Source organism: Hyla sarda, chromosome 2 (genome assembly GCF_029499605.1).
Source record: "Hyla sarda isolate aHylSar1 chromosome 2, aHylSar1.hap1, whole genome shotgun sequence".
In the NCBI taxonomy this organism is placed as follows: domain Eukaryota; kingdom Metazoa; phylum Chordata; class Amphibia; order Anura; family Hylidae; genus Hyla; species Hyla sarda.
In genome coordinates this window covers 115,060,093-115,083,798 of record NC_079190.1, presented here as the reverse complement: position 1 = coordinate 115,083,798, position 23,706 = coordinate 115,060,093, and the positions used below count along the sequence as shown (strand labels likewise).

General features: G+C 45.1%; 1 protein-coding gene across 1 annotated transcript; it reads right to left on the bottom strand.

Moving 5' to 3' along the window:
• Positions 1-20,043: 20,043 nt before the first annotated feature.
• LOC130355334 (keratin, type II cytoskeletal cochleal-like) lies at positions 20,044-23,420 on the bottom strand. The gene is made up of 9 exons (XM_056555363.1): positions 23,010-23,420; positions 22,588-22,796; positions 21,988-22,048; positions 21,767-21,862; positions 21,520-21,684; positions 21,296-21,421; positions 20,994-21,214; positions 20,624-20,652; positions 20,044-20,192 (listed from the first exon to the last, which is right to left on the bottom strand). Exons 1-9 carry the CDS (start codon positions 23,418-23,420, stop codon positions 20,044-20,046), a joined length of 1,467 nt encoding a protein of 488 aa, XP_056411338.1.
• Between the last annotated feature and the right edge of the window lie 286 nt (positions 23,421-23,706).

Below are 23,706 nucleotides of genomic sequence, written 5' to 3'. Positions count from 1 at the left end.
TCGGACGTAGCAGAAGGTCGGGGCAGGCAGCAAGGATCGTAGTCAGGGGCAACGGCAGGAGGTCTGGAACACAGGCTAGGAACACACAAGGGAACGCTTTCACTAGGCACAAGGGCAACAAGATCCGGCGAGGGAGTGCAGGGGAAGTGAGGTATACATAGGGAGTGCACAGGTGAAAACACTAATTGGAACCACTGCGCCAATCAGTGGCGCAGTGGCCCTTTAAATCGCAGAGACCCGGCGCGTGCGCGCCCTAGGGAGCGGGGCCGCGCGCGCCGGGACAGGACCGAGGGAGAGCGAGTCAGGTACGGAAGCCGGGGTGCGCATCGCGAGCGGGCGCCACCCGCATCGCGAATCGCATCCCGGCTGGAGGCGGTATCGCAGCGCACCCGGTCAGAGGATCTGACCGGGGCGCTGCCGTAGCGAGGGTGTTGCGAGCGCTCCGGGGAGGAGCGGGGACCCGGAGCGCTCGGCGTAACAGTACCCCCCCCCCTTGGGTCTCCCCCTCTTCTTAGAGCCTGAGAACCTGAGGACCAGACTTTTATCTAGGATATTGTCCTCAGGTTCCCAGGATCTCTCTTCAGGACCACAGCCCTCCCAGTCCACTAAAAAAAAAAGTTTTACCTCTGACCTTTTTGGAGGCCAGTATCTCCTTTATGGTGAAGATGTCTGAAGAACCGGAGACAGGAGTAGGAGAAATGAGTTTGGGAGAGAAGCGGTTGATGATGAGTGGTTTAAGAAGAGAGACATGAAAGGCATTAGGAATACGAAGAGAAGGAGGAAGAAGAAGTTTGTAAGAGACAGGATTAATTTGGCACAAGATTTTGAAAGGACCAAGATAGCGTGGTCCCAATTTGTAGCTGGGAACACGGAAGCGGACATATTTAGCGGAGAGCCATACCTTGTCTCCGGGAGAAATAATGGGGGGAGCTCTTCTTTTCTTATCAGCAAACTTCTTCATGCGTGATGAAGCCTGTAAGAGAGAATTTTGGGTCTCTTTCCATATGGTGGAAAGATCACGAGTTATTTCATCCACAGCGGGCAAACCAGAGGGCAAGGGAGTAGGGAGGGGGGGAAGAGGGTGACGGCCGTACACCACGAAAAATGGGGATTTGGAAGAAGATTCAGAGACTCTGAAGTTGTACGAGAATTCGGCCCATGGAAGAAGATCTGCCCAGTCATCCTGGCGGGAGGAAACAAAATGCCGTAAATAATCACCCAGGACCTGGTTAATTCTTTCTACTTGCCCATTGGATTGAGGATGATAAGCAGAAGAAAAGTTTAATTTAATCTTGAGTTGTTTACAGAGAGCCCTCCAGAATTTTGACACGAATTGGACGCCTCTATCCGAGACGATCTGCGTGGGCAACCCGTGAAGACGAAAAATGTGTACAAAAAATTGTTTAGCCAACTGAGGTGCTGAAGGAAGACCAGGAAGAGGAATAAAATGTGCCATCTTGGAAAATCGATCAACGACCACCCAAACAACAGTGTTGCCACGGGATGGGGGTAAGTCAGTAATAAAGTCCATACCAATCAGAGACCAAGGCTGTTCGGGGACAGGCAGAGGATGAAGAAGACCAGCAGGCTTCTGGCGAGGAGTTTTATCCCGGGCACAGACAGTGCAGGCCCGCAAAAAATCAACAACATCCGTTTCCAGAGTCGGCCACCAATAGAAACGAGAGATAAGTTGCAAGGATTTCTTGATGCCCGCATGGCCTGCGAGATGGGAGGAGTGACCCCATTTGAGGATTCCGAGGCGTTGGCGTGGAGAGACGAAGGTCTTCCCTGGAGGAGTTTGCCTGATGGAGGCTGGAGAAGTGGAGATCAGGCAGTCAGGAGGAATGATGTGGGCACCTTGGAGGCGATCAAAGAGTTCCGAGATAAGAGGTAGAGGGTAGCGGTTCTTTACCGTGATTTTATTAAGTCCGCGGTAGTCAATGCAAGGACGTAGGGAGCCATCTTTTTTGGATACAAAGAAAAATCCAGCTCCGGCAGGACAGGAGGATTTGCGGATAAACCCCTTTTTTAAATTCTCCTGGATGTACTCGGACATAGCAAGAGTCTCTGGGGCGGACAGAGGATAAATTCTGCCCCGGGGTGGAGTAGTGCCCGGGAGGAGGTCAATAGGACAGTCATAAGGCCTGTGAGGAGGTAGAGTCTCAGCTTGTTTCTTGCAAAATACGTCAGCATAGTCCATATAGACCTTAGGGAGACCGGTTACAGGGGGAACCACAGGGTCACGGCAGGGAGTACTGGGAACCGGTTTAAGGCAGTCCTTGAAACAAGAGGTACCCCAGCTCTTGATCTCCCCTGTGGACCAATCCAGGGTTGGGGAATGGCGTTGGAGCCACTGTAGTCCAAGGAGAATTTCGGAAGTGCAATTGGGGAGGACCAAGAACTCAATTTTTTCATGATGAGGTCCGATGCACATTAGAAGGGGCTCCGTGCAGTAACGTATGGTACAGTCCAACCTTTCATTGTTAACACAATTGATGTAGAGGGGTCTGGCGAGACTGGTTACCGGGATGTTGAACCTGTTGATGAGAGAGGCCAAAATAAAGTTTCCTGCAGATCCGGAATCCAAGAAGGCCATAGTAGAGAAGGAGAAGGTAGATGCAGATATCCGCACAGGCACAGTAAGACGTGGAGAAGCAGAGTTGACATCAAGGACTGTTTCACCTTTGTGCGGAGTCAGCGTGCGTCTTTCCAGACGGGGAGGACGGATAGGACAATCCTTCAGGAAGTGTTCGGTACCGGCACAGTACAGGCAGAGATTCTCCATGCGGCATCGTGTCCTCTCTTGAGGTGTCAGGCGAGACCGGTCAACTTGCATAGCCTCCACGGCGGGAGGCACAGGAACGGATTGCAGAGGACCAGAGGAGAGAGGAGCCGGGGAGAAAAAACGCCTCGTGCGAACAAAGTCCATATCCTGGCGGAGCTCCTGACGCCTTTCGGAAAAACGCATGTCAATGCGAGTGGCAAGATGAATGAGTTCATGTAGATTAGCAGGAATTTCTCGTGCGGCCAGAACATCTTTAATGTTGCTGGATAGGCCTTTTTTAAAGGTCGCGCAGAGGGCCTCATTATTCCAGGATAGTTCAGAAGCCAGAGTACGGAATTGTATGGCGTACTCGCCAACGGAAGAATTACCCTGGACCAGGTTCAGCAGGGCAGTCTCAGCAGAAGAGGCTCGGGCAGGTTCCTCAAAGACACTACGGATTTCCGAGAAGAAGGAGTGTACAGAGGCAGTGACGGGGTCATTGCGGTCCCAGAGCGGTGTGGCCCATGACAGAGCTTTTCCTGACAGAAGGCTGACTACGAAAGCCACCTTAGACCTTTCAGTAGGAAACTGGTCCGACATCATCTCCAAGTGCAGGGAACATTGTGAAAGAAAGCCACGGCAAAACTTAGAGTCCCCATCAAATTTATCCGGCAAGGATAGTCGTAGGCCTGAAGCGGCCACTCGCTGCGGAGGAGGTGCAGGAGCTGGCAGAGGAGATGATTTCTGAAGCTGTGGTAGTAGCTGCTGTAGCATCACGGTCAGTTGAGACAGCTGGTGGCCTTGTTGCGCTATCTGTTGTGACTGCTGGGCGACCACCGTGGTGAGGTCAGCGACAACTGGCAAAGGTACTTCAGCGGGATCCATGGCCGGATCTACTGTCACGATGCCGGCTGGCAGGAGGTGGATCCTCTGTGCCAGAGAGGGATTGGCGTGGACCGTGCTAGTGGACCGGTTCTAAGCTACTACTGGTGTTCACCAGAGCCCGCCGCAAAGCGGGATGGTCTTGCTGCGGCGGTAGTAACCAGGTCGTATCCACTAGCAATGGCTCAACCTCTCTGACTGCTGAAGATAGGCGCGGTACAAGGGAGTAGACAAAAGCAAGGTCGGACGTAGCAGAAGGTCGGGGCAGGCAGCAAGGATCGTAGTCAGGGGCAACGGCAGGAGGTCTGGAACACAGGCTAGGAACACACAAGGGAACGCTTTCACTATGCACAAGGGCAACAAGATCCGGCGAGGGAGTGCAGGGGAAGTGAGGTATACATAGGGAGTGCACAGGTGAAAACACTAATTGGAACCACTGCGCCAATCAGTGGCGCAGTGGCCCTTTAAATCGCAGAGACCCGGCGCGCGCGCGCCCTAGGGAGCGGGGCCGCGCGCGCCGGGACAGGACCGAGGGAGAGCGAGTCAGGTACGGAAGCCGGGGTGCGCATCGCGAGCGGGCGCCACCTGCATCGCGAATCGCATCCCGGCTGGAGGCGGTATCGCAGCGCACCCGGTCAGAGGATCTGACCGGGGCGCTGCCATAGCGAGGGTGTTGCGAGCGCTCCAGGGAGGAGCGGGGACCCGGAGCGCTCGGCGTAACACACATCATTGGATTTGCCTGAATATCCTTCACTCAGTGGCGTACCAAGGGGGGGGGGGGGGGCGGCCCGCCCCGGGTGCCACTCTCAAGGGGGGTGCCAGGGGCGGACTGACCCGCCGCTGCTGAGGTCTGGGACACACGGCCCAGATCCCCAGCAGTAAGCGCTACATTCTCCTGTATGCGCGATACACGCACATACAGGAGAAGGCATCTCCTCTGTGTGAGCAGCATCTGCAGCTACACAGAGGAGACGTGACCTTCGCCCCCACGCAGCACGCAGTACAGGCGCCGGTGACATCACTCATCCGGTGCATGTACTGTGGAGGGGAGAAGACGCGGGCCCTGCAGCTGAGGAGATCGCTGCGTGGGATATCAGGTGAGCATCCTTTTTTTGTTTTTACTCTGCATATACCTACAGGGAAGGGGGGGAGAGGGGGGTACTCTGCATTTACCTATAGGGAAGGGGGAGAGAGGGGGGGTGCTTTGCATTTACCTATAGGGAAGGGGGGGAGGGGGTGGTGTTCTGCATTTACCTTTAGGGAAGGGGGGAGAGGGGGGGTGCTCTGCATTTACCTATAGGGAAGGAGGGAGAGCGGGGTGCTCTGCATTTATCTATAGGGAAGAGGAGGAGAGGGAGGGGGGTGCTCTACATTTACCTATAGGGAAGGGGAGCAGAGGGGGGGGTGCTCTGCATTTACCTATAGGGAAGGGGGGTGCGCTGCATTTACCTATAGGGGAGAAGGGGGGTGCTCTGCATTTACCTATAGGGAAGGTGGGAGCGGGGGGGGGGGTGCTCTGCATTTACCTATAGGGGAGAGGGGGGGTGCTCTGCCTTTACCTATAGGGAAGGGGGTGCTCTGCATTTACCTATAGGGAAGGGGGGCTCTGCATTTACCTATAGGGAAGGGGGGGTGCTCTACATTTACCTATAGGGAAGGGGGAGGGGGGGTGCTCTGCATTTACCTATAGGGAGGGGGGTGCTCTGCATATACCTATAAGGAAGGGGGAGAGGGGGTATGCTCTGCATATACCTATAGGGAAGGGGGGAGTGCTCTGCATATACCTATAGGGAAGGAGGGAGAGGGGGGGTGCTCTGCATTTACCTATAGGGGAGAGGGGGGTGTCCTGCATTAACCTATAGGGAGGGGGGGTGCTCTGCATATACCTATAGGGAAGGAGGGGAGAGGGGGATGCTCTGCATATACCTATAGGGAAGGGGGAGTGCTCTGCATATACCTATAGGGAAGGGGGGAGAGGGGGGGTGCTCTGCATTTACCTATAGGGGAGAGGGGGGTGCTCTGCATTTACCTATAGGGGAGAGGGGGGTGCTCTGCATTTACCTATAGGGAAGGGGGGAGGGGGGTACTCTGCATATACCTATAGGGAAGGGGGGTAGAGGGGGGGGTTCTCTGCATATACCTAGGGTTGGGCAGTATGACCATATATGTGTATAACGTTATTTTTTTTAACTTACGGCGGTTCCACGGTATATAACGGTATCCCCGCCCCCAAATCATGTGACCCACCAGAGCTGTTCTGCCCCCCCCCCCCGCCCCTATCATGTGACCCGCGTGCGGTGTTCGGCTCCCCCCCCAAAAAAAATCATGTGACCTGCCAGCACTGTTCTGCTCCCCCCAATTAATGATCAGCCCAGTGGGGTACTACCTCTTTTTTGGGGGCCACCGGCGATGGAACTCTCTGCACGCCAGTGGTCTCCAACCTGCGGACCTCCAGTTGTTGCAAAACTACAACTCCCAGCATGCCCAACGGCTGTCCAGGCATGCTGGGAGTTGTAGTTTTGCAACAGCTGGATGTCCGCAGGTTTGAGACCACTGCTGTACGCTGTATACCTATGCCCGAGCTGCAAAAGATACAGAAAATAAACTTTTAACTCACCCACATCGGCCACATGCTGGGGACGGGAACGCCGGACAGCCGTCAGCCTATCACCGGCCAGAGTGATGCCCCGCCCCTGCCAGTGATAGGCTGAGCCCACTGTCATGTAAGAAGCCAGCTTCATACATGACAGTGGGCTCAGCCTATCACTGGCCAGGGCGGGGCATCGCTCTGGCCGGTGATAGGCTGACGACTGTCCGGCGCTCCCGTTGGCTGTCCGGGCATGCTGGGAGTTGTAGTTTTGCAACATCTGGAGGTCTGCAGGTTGGAGACCACTGGCGTACAGTATAGAGTTCCAGCGCCCGGCAGCCCCCAACAAAGGGGAGGAGGGCAGTGCTTGATGTATGTGACTAGTACCCAGCTGGGCTGATCATTATTGGGGGGAGCAGAACAGTGCTGGCGGGTAACATAGGATTAGTTCCCCGATGTGGGGACAGCGCTGTGCTATGCTGATAATACATTCCCGAGGGAGAGGGGCCCAACCGGTATTGCGGTATGGGGGAAAACTCATATCGTGCAACCAAAAAAATGTGGTATTCGGTATGAACCGGTATACCGCCCAGCCCTAGATATACCTATGGGAAAGAGGGGGGGTGTAGCTCTGCATATACCTATGGGAAAGAGGGGGGGGTGTAGCTCTGCATATACCTATGGGGAAGAGGGGGTGGGGGGTTTAGCTCTGCATATACCTATGGGAAAGAGGGGGGGTGTAACTCTGCATATACCTATGGGAAAGAGGGGGGGTGGTGTAACTCTGCATATACCTATGGGAAAGAGGGGGGGTGTAGCGTAGCTCTGCATATACCTATGGGAAAGAGAGGGGGGTGTAACTCTGCATATACCTATGGGAAAGAGGGGGGGTGTAACTCTGCATATACCTATGGGAAAGAGGGGGTTACCTGGCTACCTACCTACCTGCCCTTTTACTGTGCAGGACACCAAGGAGGGCATTATTAAAGTTTGTGGGCCTATAGATGGGAAGATTGTGTAGAGGAGGGGAGGGCACTGAAAATATGCAGAGTCTGACTTGTTTTTCCTGCAGATGTTAAGAGATCCACATGGCGGTCTTATCCGGACGGGCAAGAAAAGGAAAGAGGACGCCGCTGATAAGAAAAGACGTAATTGTGAGTCCCAAAATGTAACTGTAATCACTTATATGGTATACACATCCTGTGTACAGCTGATATCTACCGCCATATGGTCCTGTATATAATCACTTATATTGTATACAGATTCTTTATAATATACTGGTCTGTGTATAGTGGTTTTATTCAGCACAGTATGGCGGTATAATCCAGTTATTGTGTGGTGGTATATATTTACTCCTTGTATACCAGTATTATTGGTCATAGAAATTTACCTACGTTAAAGTGTTTCTTACATATATAAATTTTAGTTTATTGTGTGTGGGATTTGGGTGGAATAAGAGCGTGGCAGTAGATTGACGAGCTGCAGAGCCTAGCAGGGGCCCTTGCCTTTTTTTTGGTCCGGGGGCCCCGAGTGTTGTCAGTCTGCTCCTGAGGGGAGGGGAGGGAGGGGGTGTAATTAAGGGGGGTTGCGTGTGTGCGCGTGGGGGGGGTACCAAACAAAGGGTCCGCCCCGGGTGCCAAATGCTCTAGGTACGCCCCTGCCTGCACTCAAGACTCTGCTCCTCTATATAGGCATGACTAAACCTGCATGAATTGTTTGCACTTAGGTCTTTGTACTTCTATATAGCGCATCATTGAATGTGCCAGAATAGCTTGTACTCAGGACTGTGTACTTCTATATAATACCTTATTGAAGCTACCTGAACAGTCCACACTCAGGACTTTGTACTCATATACCATACATTGTGGAACCTGCCTGACTAGTCTTTACTCAGGACTTTGTACCTCAGGACCCTGCACTTCTATATAGTGCATTACTGAACCCACCTGAATAGTCCGCACTCAGGACCCTGCACTTCTATATAGTGCATTACTGAACCTGCCTGAATAATCTACACCCAGGACTTTGTACTTCTATATAGTGCATTACTGAACCTGCCTGAATAATCTGCACTCAGGACTTTGTACCTCTATATAGTGCATTACTGAACCCACCTGAATAGTCTGCACTCAGGACCCTGCACTTCTATATAGTGCAATACTGAATCCACCTGAATAATCTGCACTCAGGACTTTGTACTTCTATATAGTGCATTACAGAACCTGCCTGAATAATCTGCACTCAGGACTTTGTACTTCTATATAGTGCATTACAGAATCTGCCTGAATAATCTGCACTCAGGACTTTGTACTTCTATATAGTGCATTACTGAACCTGCCTGAATAATCTGCACTCAGGATCCTGCACTTCTATATAGTGCATTACTGAACCCGCCTGAATAATCTGCACTCAGGACTTTGTACTTCTATATAGTGCATTACTGAACCCGCCTGAATAATCTGCACCCAGGACTTTGTACTTCTATGTAGTGCATTACTGAACTTGCCTGAATAATCTGCACTCAGGACTTTGTACTTCTATATAGTGCATTACTAAACCCACCTGAATAGTCTGCACTTAGGACCCTGCACTATTACAGAAGTAACTTTAAAGAAAATGCTTCTACTACTTGATTCTTCCATCTTCACTAAAATCATTCAAAACTTACAGCCTCTTAGACAAGCTCTAGGTGAAGTGGAGACTAGAGTGGAACATGCTGAATCCAAGATGGCTGAATTTGCCTCTTCTCATAACAACCTAATTGATGCACACTATGATCTAGAAACGAATGTAGCAAACCTTCGGGCAAAGATCGCAGACTTGGAAGACCGATCTCGACGAAATAACATCAAACTGCGGGGGATCCCAGAATCGGTTGCTGCAAAGGATCTACACGACTAAGTAACTGATTTTATGAGCTTTTTACTACCAAATTGTTCATCCACTGATCTTTTATTGGACAGAGTTCATAGAGTACCATTGCCAAAACATTTGGACGACAGCGTTCCTCGAGATGTCCTTGCACAAGTCCATTTTTTTCATGTCAAAGAAGCATTGATACCGAGGGCACGCAATAAAGATGCCCTCCCTGAACGATTCAAAATGATTTCCATCTACACTAACCTTTGAGCAGTGACTCTACAACTCAGAAGAAGTTTGGCTCCCATAACGTCAGCCTTACGTAACAGGAAAGTTCTTTATAAATGGGGCTTTCCGAACCGACTTATCATACATAGGGGAGACGCCATACATGTCATACGCTCCATAACTGAAGGAACTGAGCTACTCAAATCCTGGGGAATATCTGTGGATTCGCCTGGACCTCCTACTACTACATCTTCCCTGACAAGAGTGGACTCTGGTTGGAACACAGTAGGGAAGCATCGCAGGAATAATCGCTGAACCCGAACCAGACCTTGACTCCATTTCACTTAGGGTCGTGTGATCCTACCCCCTGTCTTGCCTGAGATGATACCAGATCATCGTACATTTCGAACTTTTGTTTCCTCCATATTGCTTAGGAGTTGCATGTTGATTTTTTCCTTTGCTTCTCTTCTCTCCCTCTTTTTCTTCTTCTTTTCCCTTTCTCTCTTTACAGGTGTTTGCTCACTTCGATACCCATGCCTGAGAAGATGTTGGATCTCATGTGCATAGATATGACTCCCGGTCCAGTAACTCTTCTCCTTACATTACTATGGTCCTAAAGGTAATTTCCCTTAACGTTAATGGTCAAAACACACCACAAAAACTCTCTTACATGTGGTCTGAAGCCAAAACCTTGGCTTGTGACGTTTTATGTGTGCAGGAGACCCACTTGTTTCAAACTGATGCATTTCGCATCAAGCACGGGGATTTTCCTCACATATACCAATCTCACTTTAAAACTAAATCTAGAGGGGTGCTAACAGCCATCAAGAATTCTGTCACCTTCCAATTAACCAAAGAAATAATTGACCCTCTAGGCAGGTACGTTATTCTGATTTGCCTCATTAATAACACTGCATATACCATTGCATCAATCTATGCACCAAATGTTAAACAACTCAGGTTTATTAGGAAAACCATTCAACTCATACACAAACACCGAACGAGTCATCTCATTCTAACTGGAGACTTTAATGTAGTCCCTGGCATGGACGTAGATATTTCAGATAATGCTCCTTGGCAGGTCTTCTTCACCATGAAGTTTTATACGATACATGGCGCATTCTCCACCCCTGTGAGAGGGATTACACCTTTCATTCGGCTGTGACGAATGGATATTCTAGACTTTATTTAATCTTGATTGATAGACCCCTATTGGATTTTGTCCGGTCTTCCAGCATTGAACCTTTTAGATGGTCCGATCATTATACAGTAACTCTAGAACTTGAGGAAACATTAACTATTCCTTGTTCCTTTTTATGGCGCTGCAATGAATTTCTCTTGAAAAATCCGAAATATAAAACTGATCTAGAAGCGGACCTCCTCCATTACTTTAAGGCTAATTCCAATGGAGAGGTAAGCGACACGACATTATGGAATGCCCATAAGACATACATCCGTGGTGCATTTATCAAACTAGGACACGTGCTTAAGAAGGCTCGCAATCTAAACCTTACGGATTTGCTTGAGAAACAAAAATTGCTGGAGGACCGGAATAAATCTAGCCCCTCTATGTCGATAGCTGGGGAACTAAAAATCATTAGACAACAGATCCATGAACATTTTTTTGATGACTATGCCAGACGTTTGCATAAAGTGAAATCACAATTTTATGCATTTGATAACAAAGTTGGAAAACTCCTGGTCTCTCGCCTTAAAGCGAAACATACAAAATCCAAAATACCTTACCTGTGGCACCCTTCTATGACACATAAAATAGACCACCCTCAAGACATCGCCGATGGTTTTATGACTTATTATAGCTCCTTATACAATCTTTCAGACGACCCTTCTACTTTTCAACCATCCATTAGAGACATAGTTTCATACTTAGAACACTTGTCTCTTCCCAAACTAGATGTAACACAACTGGAACCCCTTAACAAACCCTTCACTATACCTGAAATAGCATAAGCCATCAAAAAATTACCTGTTGGAAAAGCCCCTGGACTGGATGGCCTAACCGCTGGCTATTACCGTACATTTTCCCACATTCTATCCCCACACCTATGCAACTTTTTTGATGAGGCAATGCGATTTGGCTCCTTTCCTAGTGAAAACCAAGAAGCTCTCATTGTTGCCCTACCAAAACCAGGGAAACCCCCTGATAGACCTAGCAATTTCAGGCCTATATCTCTTCTAAATTTAGATCTTAAGATATATGCTAAAATACTAGCTAACAGGATAGCGCCGTTGATGACTTGCCTTGTGACACCTGACCAAGTAGGCTTCATTCGCAACCGTCAATCTTATGAGAATACAAGGAGAGTAATTAATTTACTCCATTATGTGGAGTCAAAGAAAGTCCCATCTGCATTTCTGTCCCTTGATGCTGAGAAGGCATTTGATCGCATACATTGGTCCTTTGCCTTCGCAGTACTTAGGAAGATGGGATTTGGTGGTAATATTTTGAGAGCAATTGAAGCCCTGTATTCAGCTCCTGGCGCAAGGGTTTTCACCAATGGTGCATTATTTTCCAAATTTTCCATATCCAGTGGCACACGCCAGGGTTGTCCACTCTCTCCCCTCATATTTGTGCTTTGCTTAGAACCATTGGCTGAGTCCCTGCGTTCTCGGACTGATGTGGAGGGAGTACAGATAGGATGAAAAAATCATTTAATATCTTTGTATGCAGACGATGTTCTTTTGACATGAACTAATCCTGTACAGTCCCTAAACGGTGTGTTGAAAGCTTTGGAGCAATTTAGTAGAGTGTCCTATTATAAATTACATACTTCTAAGTCCCAAATGTTGCCCATATTTCTACAACCCCAACTAATTGATGATCTTAAAAAACAATACCCCTTAGATTGGCAAACTGACCATGTCATATATTTGGGTATCAAGATTCCCACTTCCTACTCTAAACTATATGATATAAATTACCTCCCATTCATTAATGACTTCCGGAAAGAACTGGAGACAATGGGAAAGGTTGAGGTTTCTTGGTTGGGTCGCATTGCCTCTTTCAAAATGATGGTGCTTCCTAAACTTCTCTACCTGTATCGGACACTGACAATAGAAATACCACAGTCCTTTTTCACACGCATTCGAACATTACTCTCTTCCTTCATTTGGAGAAATGCAAGGCGTAGAATCTCCATTAAATTACTGAACAGGCATAGAGATAGAGACGGTCTGGGTGTTCCTGATCTTCACAAATATTACATAGCGACACTATCTTCCCAGCTCAGAGAATTTAAAAATCCTGATTTGAAAACACCATGGCTTCAAATAGAACAACATTATTGCGCCTCGACTCCACTTCAGGTTCTCCCCTTCCTTCAAGCATGGAACATACCTCTACCTACTGACCTCACCCCATTATCAGTGGCGGGTCTCAAATGCTGGTCCAAAATACACTGTACAGCGGGAACCCACAGGACGACCTATCCACGAGATACCCCTTTGAAACTTTTATCATTAGTAATTCCAGACCTCCAAATTACTCAATGGGTTGAGAATGGCTTATATACACACACACACACACACACACACACATATATATATATATATATATATATATATATATATATATATATATATATATATACAATATATCCACCAACTTTATGACCATAATGTGTTAGGCCCTTTTGACAGACTATCCAACAAATTCTCAATTACTAATAAGGACTTTCATAAATTCTTGCAGATCAGACATTTTCTTCAAACATATGATGAAGTACAGTGGTCTTATAATTTAGAAGCTTTTCAGTTATTGCGCGTGCAATGCAGAGGACTGCGGCCAGTTTGTGAACTGTTAGAATCCTCAGAACCTCTGGTTTCCTATGCCCCATATAAGGCGTGGGAGTCTGAACTTACATGTACCATCTCTCACACTGAGTGGATTAGATTGTTTAAATGGGCTCGGAGGGCATTACACTGTATCTCGCACTTGGAAGCGGCAATCAAAACAAGATTACGCTGGTATCTCACTCCATCTAGATTACACTCCATATTCCCCTCATCCTCTCCTTTGTGTTGGCGAGAATGTGGAAACAGGGGAACTCTCACACACACTCTGTGGTCATGCCCACTTTTGCGCACATATTGGAGAGAAGTTGAGTTAAAGGGGTTCTCCGGTGCTTAAACATCTTATCCCCTATCCAAGGATAGGGGATAAGATGCCTGATCGCGGGAGTCCCGGAGCTGGGGACTCCCTGGATCAGTGCCCGGAGCGTGTTCGCTCCGGGACTGATTACCGGCGACCGCAGGGCTGGCGGCGTGTGACGTCACGCCTCCGCCCCCGTGTGACGTCATGCTCCGCCCCTCAATGCAAGCTGACGGGAGGGGGCGTGATATCTATCACGCCCCCTCCCGTAGGCTTGCATTGAGGGGCGGAGCGTGACGTCACACGGGGGCGGAGGCGTGACGTCACACCCTGCCAGCCCTGTGGTCGACCATAATCAGACCCGGAGCGAACACGCTCTGGGCACTGATTACAAAGGGGGTGCCGCGTGCATGATCCCGGGGGTCCCCAGCTGGGGTCCCGCGATCAGGCATCTTATCCCCTATCCTTTGGATAGTGGATAAGATGTTTAAGCGCCGGAGTACACCTTTAATGGTACAAAATATTTCTAATACTACTATATCACTGACCCCCTCCATGGCACTGCTATTGATTGGAATGGACCAGTTTCAACCCAAGATTTGATTGATTATTTGCAAGATTCTTATCCTTGCTAAATTAATAATTACTAGATATTGGAAGACCACCACTCCTCCATTCCTCACTGAACTGATTGCTCTTCTTAATCAATCCTATCGATGTGAACAGGCAATTGCCTATAATACTGACAAAATAGTATCGTTAGAAGCCCTCTGGCAACCCTGGCAGCTATCCCTATATACTAGAAACACCTCTGGTTAATTCCACATAAACTACATTACAAGAGCAAACACATCTCTCACCTTATTCTTCCTCTTTATCCTTCCTTTTCTCCCTTCTTATTTTCTTTCCTATCCCTCTTATCTAATTATTCAATTTATCAGATATTATTTAGCTGATTTTTGATTGAAAGTTGTCTAAGTTTCGGACATTGGCTATAAGTTTGAGACTCTAGCGCATTATTCACCTACAGTATCATTTGAGATGCATTCTTACACCTCAGCTGAGTATCTCATTATGCTTGAGTTCCAACTGGTTTGTTTTGTGTCTTATTGTGCTTGTTTGCACTACTATGTAATGTTGTTTATTCTTGAAATTTGAAATTGAAACACAAAAAGTGACCAAAAATACGCTTTTTTGGACTTTGGAATTTTTTTACGTGTACGCCATTGACCTAGCGGTTTAATTAACAAAATATTTTTATAGTTTGGACATTTACACATGCGGTGATACCACATATGTTTATTTTTATTTTTATTTACACTGTTTTATTTTTTTAATGGGAAAAGGGGGGTGATTCAAACTTTTATTAGGGAAGGGGTTAAATGATCTTTATTAACACTTTTTTTTTCCTTTTTTTTTTGCAGTGTTATAGCTCCCATAGGGACCTATAACACTGCACACACTGATCTTTTACACAGATTCACTGGCGTGTATTAACATGCCTGTGATCAGTGTTATCTGCGCTTGACTGCTCCTGCCTGGATCTCAGGCACGGAGCAGTCAGTCGCCAATCGGACACCGAGGAGGCAGGTAAGGTTCCTACCGAACAGCCCAACTGAGCAGCCAGGATACTTTCAATTTCGCTTCAGACGCGGCGGTCAGCTTTGATTGCAGCATCTGAAGGGTTAATACAGGGCATCACCGCGATCGGTGATGTCCTGTATTAGCCGTGGGTCCCGGCTGTTGATATGACGCGGCATATCACGGGAACTGTCGGAGGATGTAAATACGTCCTTCGTCCTTAAGGAGTCAATATTTTTGTGGCCCCAGCCATCATGCTATAGGATAAATGAAAATTTATAATGCTGTAGTCCCTATTACCAAAATGACCTCCTACCTCTACTTCAAATATTGTCTGGCCTACTGGTTCGTATGAAGTACAGAAGTGACCCCCCCCCCCCCCCCTTCCCCTCTTGTTGGGTCCCGCACTAGTTGGGAAATGTAATTGTCTTTTTTTAATTGCTGAAAACCTGTCTCCCTTGCTGGATCGGCATGCTTCAGCTTCGCAGTTCTGTTAGTGTAGTTAAAGTCCCCCATAATAATGATTTATTTTCCCCTTCTTTGCTTCCCCGTCTCTTTGTCCGATAAGAAGGTTTTCTGCTGCTTCCATTATACTTGGTGACTTATAACAAACCCCTATCAGTAATTATTATGCTTTCTCCCTCCCCTTTTTTTCACCCACAGAGACTCTGAATTACGAGTGACGCACCTGACGTTGCGCTGGGGGATATCACTCTTCATCCCAGGGGTCGTGCCATCACACCTGAAATACAATAGCTCTCACAAAGGTAATTGAGTTGTGCAGGGCAGGAGGGGGGGCAATGTGAGGCACAGACACACAGGGGTGCCTGGGGGGATAATGTCTGTAAAGGGGGGGGGGGGACTCATGAGCCCCACTGGATTCTCTAGACTCCCCCCTCCCCCCCATCCTAACCCCTGTTCTGTGCCAGTGGATTCAATCCACTGGCACAGGGAGGATTCTGAGGGGGAGGGGAAAGAGACTAAATAATCCACTGTACACTGATGATTCTTCTTCATGAAAAAATAAGATATCCCCTGAAAATAAGACCTAGCACATCTTTGGAATCAAAGATTAATATAAGACACTGTCTTACTTTTGTCCTCGCGCAGAATTGGTCTAAGACAGGATTTTACATGTGAACAACCCCCCCCCCCCCCTTTTTTTTTTACTTGCATGGTTATTTCTGAAGAGACTTAACCCTGTATATTAACTGACCAGTCATAGCTTGCATCCAGCCATGTCTCACTTTCACTTATCCCCACTATGTCATAGTCTTCTTCCAACATTAATAGTTCCAGTTCCAACATCTTTTGGCATTTTGATACCATGTTTTCCTTACTATTTCCTTTCCTCTTATCATTTATGACTGTTCCAACCCCTCCCACAGCTCCATCCAGTTTTATTACCTATCCTCAGCTCTCTATCTATACTATCTCCCCCCTCTATATTTTATTTCCCCCCCACCACCCCCCACCCCCAAATCCATAGCATCTGAGTACATTTCTTGTAGCAGCCATTTGGAAGATGGACACTTTCCTCCACAGACGAAATCCTTGTACTGTTCAGAGGGTTCACAAAGCCCCAAACTCCCGTAAAAGAATGGAAGTCGATAAGCTAGATTCCTCATGCGGACTTTCATGAGCTATAATTGATATATGTTTGTCTCCTTGAGCTTTTTATGCTCTATTTCTGTTTTGTTGTTTCAGAGGATTCATGTTATTATTGTGTTCACTTACTTTTGCTTAGAAATTTATTATTGTCTTAGCACCATCTCTGTTCTGGGCACCCATTGGGTTGGTTATATTTTATTTGATGATACACCTGAAGTGATGGGACACCCACCACCGCCTCCCACTATACCACCATAACATTTCTTAATCGTTATGAGAGTACGTTTTTGGAATATAAAAGGCATCCGGTCTCCTGTGAAGCATAACAATGTCCTTGCAGAAGACTGACCGTACCATTAATGACTTCCATAGATTGAAGAAACAGTGGGTTGGTGAAGTTATGGGCTCCCTGGCTAAGGATGGTAAAGGTTGGCTTGTCACTCTTATACATAGAAACTTTGGGCATTGGGATCATAGATTAGTGGGCAGATGTTGATGGTCATATCAACAAACTTATCCTAGATTCCCTAGCAGGGCAGTTTATTATTTTCAATGTGTATGGTCCGCTTTCCTCTAAAAAGTTATTTTTCCTATCTTTAGGTTTCAGGCTCAGGAAATCCCTTCACAAATTTGAGGACAGTGCTGGCGGTGCAGGACACTGTCATATGGTGCCCCTACTCCAGCCAGACCAGACCCCAGCTTTACTCACCTTGGATGCTGAAAAAGCTTTTGACAATATAAGCTGGGGCTGGCTGGACTGGTGCTTGGCAAAACCAACATCATGGGATCTTTTGGCTTATACCTCTCTCCCCTCGATACCTCCCCTGCAGTGAAGATCCACTTACGTGAGAGACTGTCAGGTGCATACATTTTCCAAAAAGGAACCCGGCAAGGGTGCCCACTATCCCTGCTGCTTTTCAACCTTGCCCTAGAACCCTTGGCAGGCCCCTTAATTCACTCTACCATGTATGAGGGTATTCAGGTGGGGGATTGTGAAGTATAGGTGACCTGTTTCACTGACTACACCCTCCTCTTACTGAACAGCCGAGAATGCCACCTCCCAGACATTATAAAGTTTCTTCTGCAATTTTTTGGTAAGCTATCACGGTATAAAGTTCTCTCTCTGTAGCAAAATCATATATAACTTGCCTTGGCATTAGGAACTCTCCAATGGTCCCAGCTACCCCTCTCGCCGGAAGACCGTATGTACCTTATTAAAATTATGTTGTACCCTCCAATTACCAAATATCAGCAGAACTATGTTGCCAATATTGGCTATATGCTTCTAATTTCTACTCTAACTACACACTTGAATCAAATCTGGTGGCTCCTTGGTCCGTGGCAGCCCTGCCCCCCTCTCCAAACATTGTATTATTCCTCTTTAGTTTAGACATAATATACTCATCTCTGACACACTAGGCGCCTGGAAGATGATTAGGCAGATTTTTAAGTTACCCTTCTCTCTTGCTAAACACTTTCCACTGTGGAAGATGCCTATAACGCTATTCAATTCTGTCAATCCTACCTATAAAGTATAGGTTGCTAAAGGAATACTTACTTTTTTTCACCTGCTAGATGGGAAATCAGGTTGCCTACTATGCGTTCTCATGGCCTTTGCCCCACAATACCCCCAACCCCGTCCCTCTTGCATATCTAAGTGAGATAATTCATGTTTTCTCCATTTTCTGTATTTTTTTCCAAATGAAACTTAAAGCTGACTCATCCTATAAGATAAACTTTAAAAGAATCTTATCATTTACTATTTAACAGAGTCTTAGATGAGCGATTGGTTGATTCTCGGCCTTGCAATTGCAGGCTGTGTTTAGGCTTTATTATGTTTATATTTTTGCATAATTCAAAATGTTAATAGACAGGAGAAATCGTACTTGATACAATATTACTTCTGTACCTGTTTTATCATGTCTATTTCCTTTTCCTGCATTTTCTAATGTACATGACCTGTGTAAACAGATCCTTTTGTTATGTGTTGTAAACTGCTTTATTCGAAATCAATAAATGGTATTGAAAATACATACAAAATAAAAGGCCTCAATGTAAGACTACTTTATGGGGAGGGGAATCAAAACAATCCCCTCAATTTCTTATTGATTCTCTCCATTTAATTTAATCTCATGTCCATTTCTCCCCATTTCATATCCAGTCTCTTCCATTTCATATCTAATGGCCCTTCCATTTCATATCTATTTCCTCTCCATTTTAAGCCCATTCTCCTCCAGTTCATATCCACTCATTGGTACAGAGGAAAAAAGATCAGCTCACCACAATAAAGTTCATGTGTGGACACCGTAGCATATAAAAAAATATACCATAGCATATAAAAATATACCGTAGCATATAATTTTTTTTTTTTTAAAAGCACAATTACTGGGTGGCAGGGGATAGATAAGGTCCGGCGATCATGCAGAGTGCCTAGGGACTGACACACTCTCAATTTAGAATCGATCAGCCGTTCCCGCAAGGCTCGGGCCTAACTCACTGTGGGAGATAGCTGTATAGATCCTTCCTCCTCAGGAGCGCAGGAGCAAAGAGAGAGAGCAATGGCCACCACTCCCTTATATGGGCAGGGGCAGGGCCGTTTTTGATTGGTCCCAGTAACTGTCACCGTTACAAGGAGTGATGGGTAGCATACGTCACAGGGACCTCCAAAGGTCCTAAAGCAGAAACCATAGAGTTTTCCTGATCACGTGACCCGCAGGTCCTGCTACGCTGTATACAGGTAATTAACTATTTATAGACATTGATATCATCATATTTACATGCATCCTAAATAAACTATTAGCTCAATAACTATCTATATGAGAGGTGACCAGGGGTGAACTAGACAATGGGGACCCCGACATCCTAGGGACTCTGGCTAAGGGGACCCACACGCACAGGTACCGGATAGGATACGGTACCGGGACACCACTTTGGCTACAATAGAAAAGCATAAAAATGCTAATTTCAAGGATGATTTTTCATTCATTGTATAGGTTCCTTTGATGTGCTTTATAACGGATGGACTGAGTCATTTAAAATGACCAGAGCAACTTATGAGACATTGTTTTAATAAAACAAAGGATGGGAGATGGCTACTGCTTGATTCTTATTCTGGTGATGATTATAATCAGATCAATATCACTGTGTGAATTGTATTATAAGTTTCCATTTCTTAGTATCAGATCCTTCACTAGAATTTTATAATATTAGGAACCAAGAATGACATGACTATAAGTTTTGCAGTCAGCTCAGTTTATTGAAGGCAGCATAGACAAGTGAAAAGGAATCCTATGAATTAAGGTGAAACTATTGTATTAAAATCAAATTCCTTTAAGCACAGTGACAAAGCATACACTAATATATTTAGTATCAGGACGTCAAGTGGGTATTGATGTTTGGTCTGTAGTCTACCATTTCACTTCAGCAATGGTGGCTGTGGCCAGAGTGGTGTTTGCTGGAGACATGGCTGCTGGATACATGTCCCCCTTTATGGTGGTGATGAGAATGGTGATGTCCACCCTGGTGGCCTCCTGAATGGTGTTTGCCTCCAGTACTTGAATGTAGAACAGCTGTAAAGTAGTGGAAATCAATTTGATTACAGAAAATATATACAGTAGTTTAATTAAAAATATTTATAATATTAGATATCAATGCAGGAATTGGAAGATACAAGTGACTGCCTTCTACTGGTTGTTCACATACATTTGCCATGTCAGATAGAAAAGGAATGGCAAAGAGTGGCATTGCTGGCATTGGTAGGTGCTAGGAGGGTATTGTGTGACTGTCAGATGATTGCATATGTGGCCACCATGTCTCATTATTTGGGAAGTGTGAACAGTGGAGTAGTAGAACCGCATTTACCATACTGATGAATGTCCCAGAAAGAAGAGGAATGTAGCACATGGACAACAAAAGCTTACACAATTCTATTCTATATACTATTGATACCTTCTTAAGGGATACAAAGATTAAAAATGGCAAACATACTGCTTATACTTACATATATTTACAGAGCTGTTACTTCCCATCCTGAAACAGAACACAATGATTGTAACATTTGTGTTGCATAACCATGATTTTTGTGTTATGGTTTTACTGTCTTACAAACATATTTCTGTTATCTTTATGCTCAGTTTGATACACAATGATTAATTTTGCTATTTTAATATTTTGACAACTTATGCCTATATATATAATTTTCAATGTTTGGATAAAGAATTGAACATGTATATTAAGATAATCTGATTATTGTTATTTTGAGTCTTTTTGGCTATTAGCTTTATCCATTCCTATGGGTTAGGGACAGTATGAATTTTGTTATTATCTTGTGACTAGTTGTGATAGTTATGTCTCCAGAAGGGCTTATTCACCTGCATTCCTCTCCCTCCAGCATCTTCTTATAGGTGGCGATCTCAATATCCAGAGCCAGTTTGACATTCATCAGCTCCTGGTATTCCCTCATCTGGCGGGCCATGTCCTGCTTGGCCCTCTGTAGAGAAGCTTCTAGTTCAGCCAATTTACTCTTGGCATCTCGGACAGCAGCTTCTCCACGTTCCTCAGCCTCATTGATGGCATTTTCCAGTGCAGCACGCTGTAAATACATTAGGAATTACTATTACTTCACGTAATTTTTTATAAAAATTAGTTTTTGGTTGACGTTTATGATGCTCACCTGGGATTTAGCACACTCAATTTCTCCTTTAAGTCTCTGGACTGTTTGGTTGAGTCTAGAGATCTCATCTCTGCTGTTTTGTAGATCACTTCCATTTCTTCCGGCTGCCATACGCAGCTCATCAAACTACAGGTCCAATAAATAGTCAGAAATTAATGATTACTGTTTACAAAGAGATATGCAGATATACAGATATGTGTTTAATGCCCATGGTTTACACTTACCCTTGACTGGTACATGGCCTCAGCCTCAGCTCTGCTTCTGTTAGCAATGTCTTCATACTGAGCTCTGACCTCAGAGATGATACTGTCCAGGTCCAGGTCTCGGCTGTTGTCCATAGACACAACTACTGAAGTGTCTGAGATCTGAGCCTGGAGCTGACCGATCTCCTAAAATATAAATAACTAAATTATTATATGACAGAATTCATATAGTATTTAATAAAAAATGAATTACATATTGTGTTATTACAGCATCATATAGAGTCCTTAGGAAGTTGATCTCATCTGTGAGGGAGTCGACCTTGGACTGAAGTTCGGCTTTATTCATGAAGGCAGCATCAACATCCTAAAGAAAAAACTTAATTCAGTGATGTATTTTCTTAGCACATAATATTGTATCAAAATGTTTTATGTTATACTGAGACAAAGTAGTCTCCGCTTATAATAGTTGTTATACAATTTTATACTTACTCTCTTTATACTGACAAATTCATTCTCCGCTGCTGTGCGCCTATTCAATTCTTCTTCATAGCTATAAGAAATGTGTTATTGGTTAATTTTTTATTTTTTATGTTGTTTTAGTTATGTGCTTTTTTCCCCTCTGCTGGCTCTGAATTGATGTTCTATTTAACAATAAGTACAGTAACAAAGGGTGCAACTGGGCTCTGAGAAGGGCAAAAGGCTCCTATGGCACATAAGAAGACACCAGTATCCTAAACATGTAAAGTGGAGGTCCACTTAAAGTTTTCTTTATTTACTAATAAAGTATTTGGACCCATAAAATTGTTTTTTAAAAATGAAACATAATTTTTTTAATTGTCTAAACCCCACACACAAAAGCCTTGTGCCTATCTACTACTTCTTTCTTTTAGGCCCCAACATAACATTCTTAAAGGACAGAATATGATCATTTGCAATTAAAAGTATTCACAATAAATGTGAATTAGAAAAAAAAAATACTTTCTGGGCAAAAAGCAAGCTCATATTCATTGTATTGTATGGGTCCGACAATAATAATACTTATTGTGAGAAGGAAAAGAGATTTAGAAATTAGACTTTCAATAGGCATACCTTCTTCTAAGGTCTTCAGCGGTTCCTTCCATGTTGGTTCTCTCTGAATCTAGACGACCCCTCTCACATTCCAGGTTCTCCAGTTGTCTCCTAAGGTTACTGATAAAAGCCTCAAACAAAGGCTCAATCTGACCACTGGCTGTTCTCTGTTGTTGTAGAAGACCCCACTTGGTCTCCAGCATCTTATTCTGCTGTTCCAGAAATCTCACCTGAAAATAAGATCCACATTGTGTTGGTATTAACCCAGTATAGAGCCTCCTCTAAATGACAGGAGGACACCTGTGTGCCATACATTTTAGCCATTGACTATTTAAAGACTTTTCTTACTCTTTAACACATATATATATGTATATATATATATATATATATATATATATATATATATATATATATATATATATACATATATTAACAAATCTTACCTTGTCAATAAATGAAGCAAACTTGTTGTTGAGACCTTTAATTTGGTTTTTCTCGTCATTTCTAACTCTTTGGATGTTGGTGTCTATCTCTAGGTTGAGAGGAGCCAGAAGGCCTTCATTTATAGTCACAGGAGTGATACCTCCACATCCAGACTGTCCCACAAAACCACCACTAATTCTTCCAGATCCATGTCCACTTTTATGAAAACTTCCGAATGAGATCTTATGGCCCTTGGATCCAATGCTATGGGCGCTTGTGCTGCTAAAGCAATGTTGTTTCTTGTGTCCATGTCCTGTGTGCTTAGAAGAATGGGATAAGATGTTGTGCGAGCTAGAGTGTTTAGGTAAAGCAACAGAACAGGAGCTAAAGTGCTTGTGTCCAGAAGAGGCGAGGATGGAGTGATGAGACATGATGGATCTTCTCACAATACAAATAGGAAGAGAATGTGAAATGCTCAGAAGTTTCCACTGACTGCTTCTTCTACATCTGTTACCTTGTGCTTTTATACTCAAACTGGGTGTTTCCAATCTCTATACACTCAGTTACAATTGTAGCATCATCTGCTTTTATAGAAATCATATAAGCTACAAGCCTGTATTATCAAAACTCAAGTAATGTTTTAATATATAATGATGAAAGGAATTGTCTCATAGCAAGCTAGTTATTTCACTTTATTACCTTTAGAGAAATGTTTTA

What these genes read in the sequence shown, in the direction of transcription:
- LOC130355334 (XM_056555363.1), bottom strand. Translation starts at nt 23,420, where the DNA reads ATGTCTCATCACTCCATCCTCGCCTCTTCTGGACACAAGCACTTTAGC. An exon ending in AGGCCATGTACCAGTCAAGG is followed by an intron (nt 21,422 to 21,519) that starts GTAAGTGTAAAC and finishes TTGGACCTGTAG; the next exon opens with TTTGATGAGCTGCGTATGGC. An exon ending in CTGGAGGGAGAGGAATGCAG is followed by an intron (nt 20,653 to 20,993) that starts GTGAATAAGCCC and finishes GTTCTGTTTCAG; the next exon opens with GATGGGAAGTAACAGCTCTG.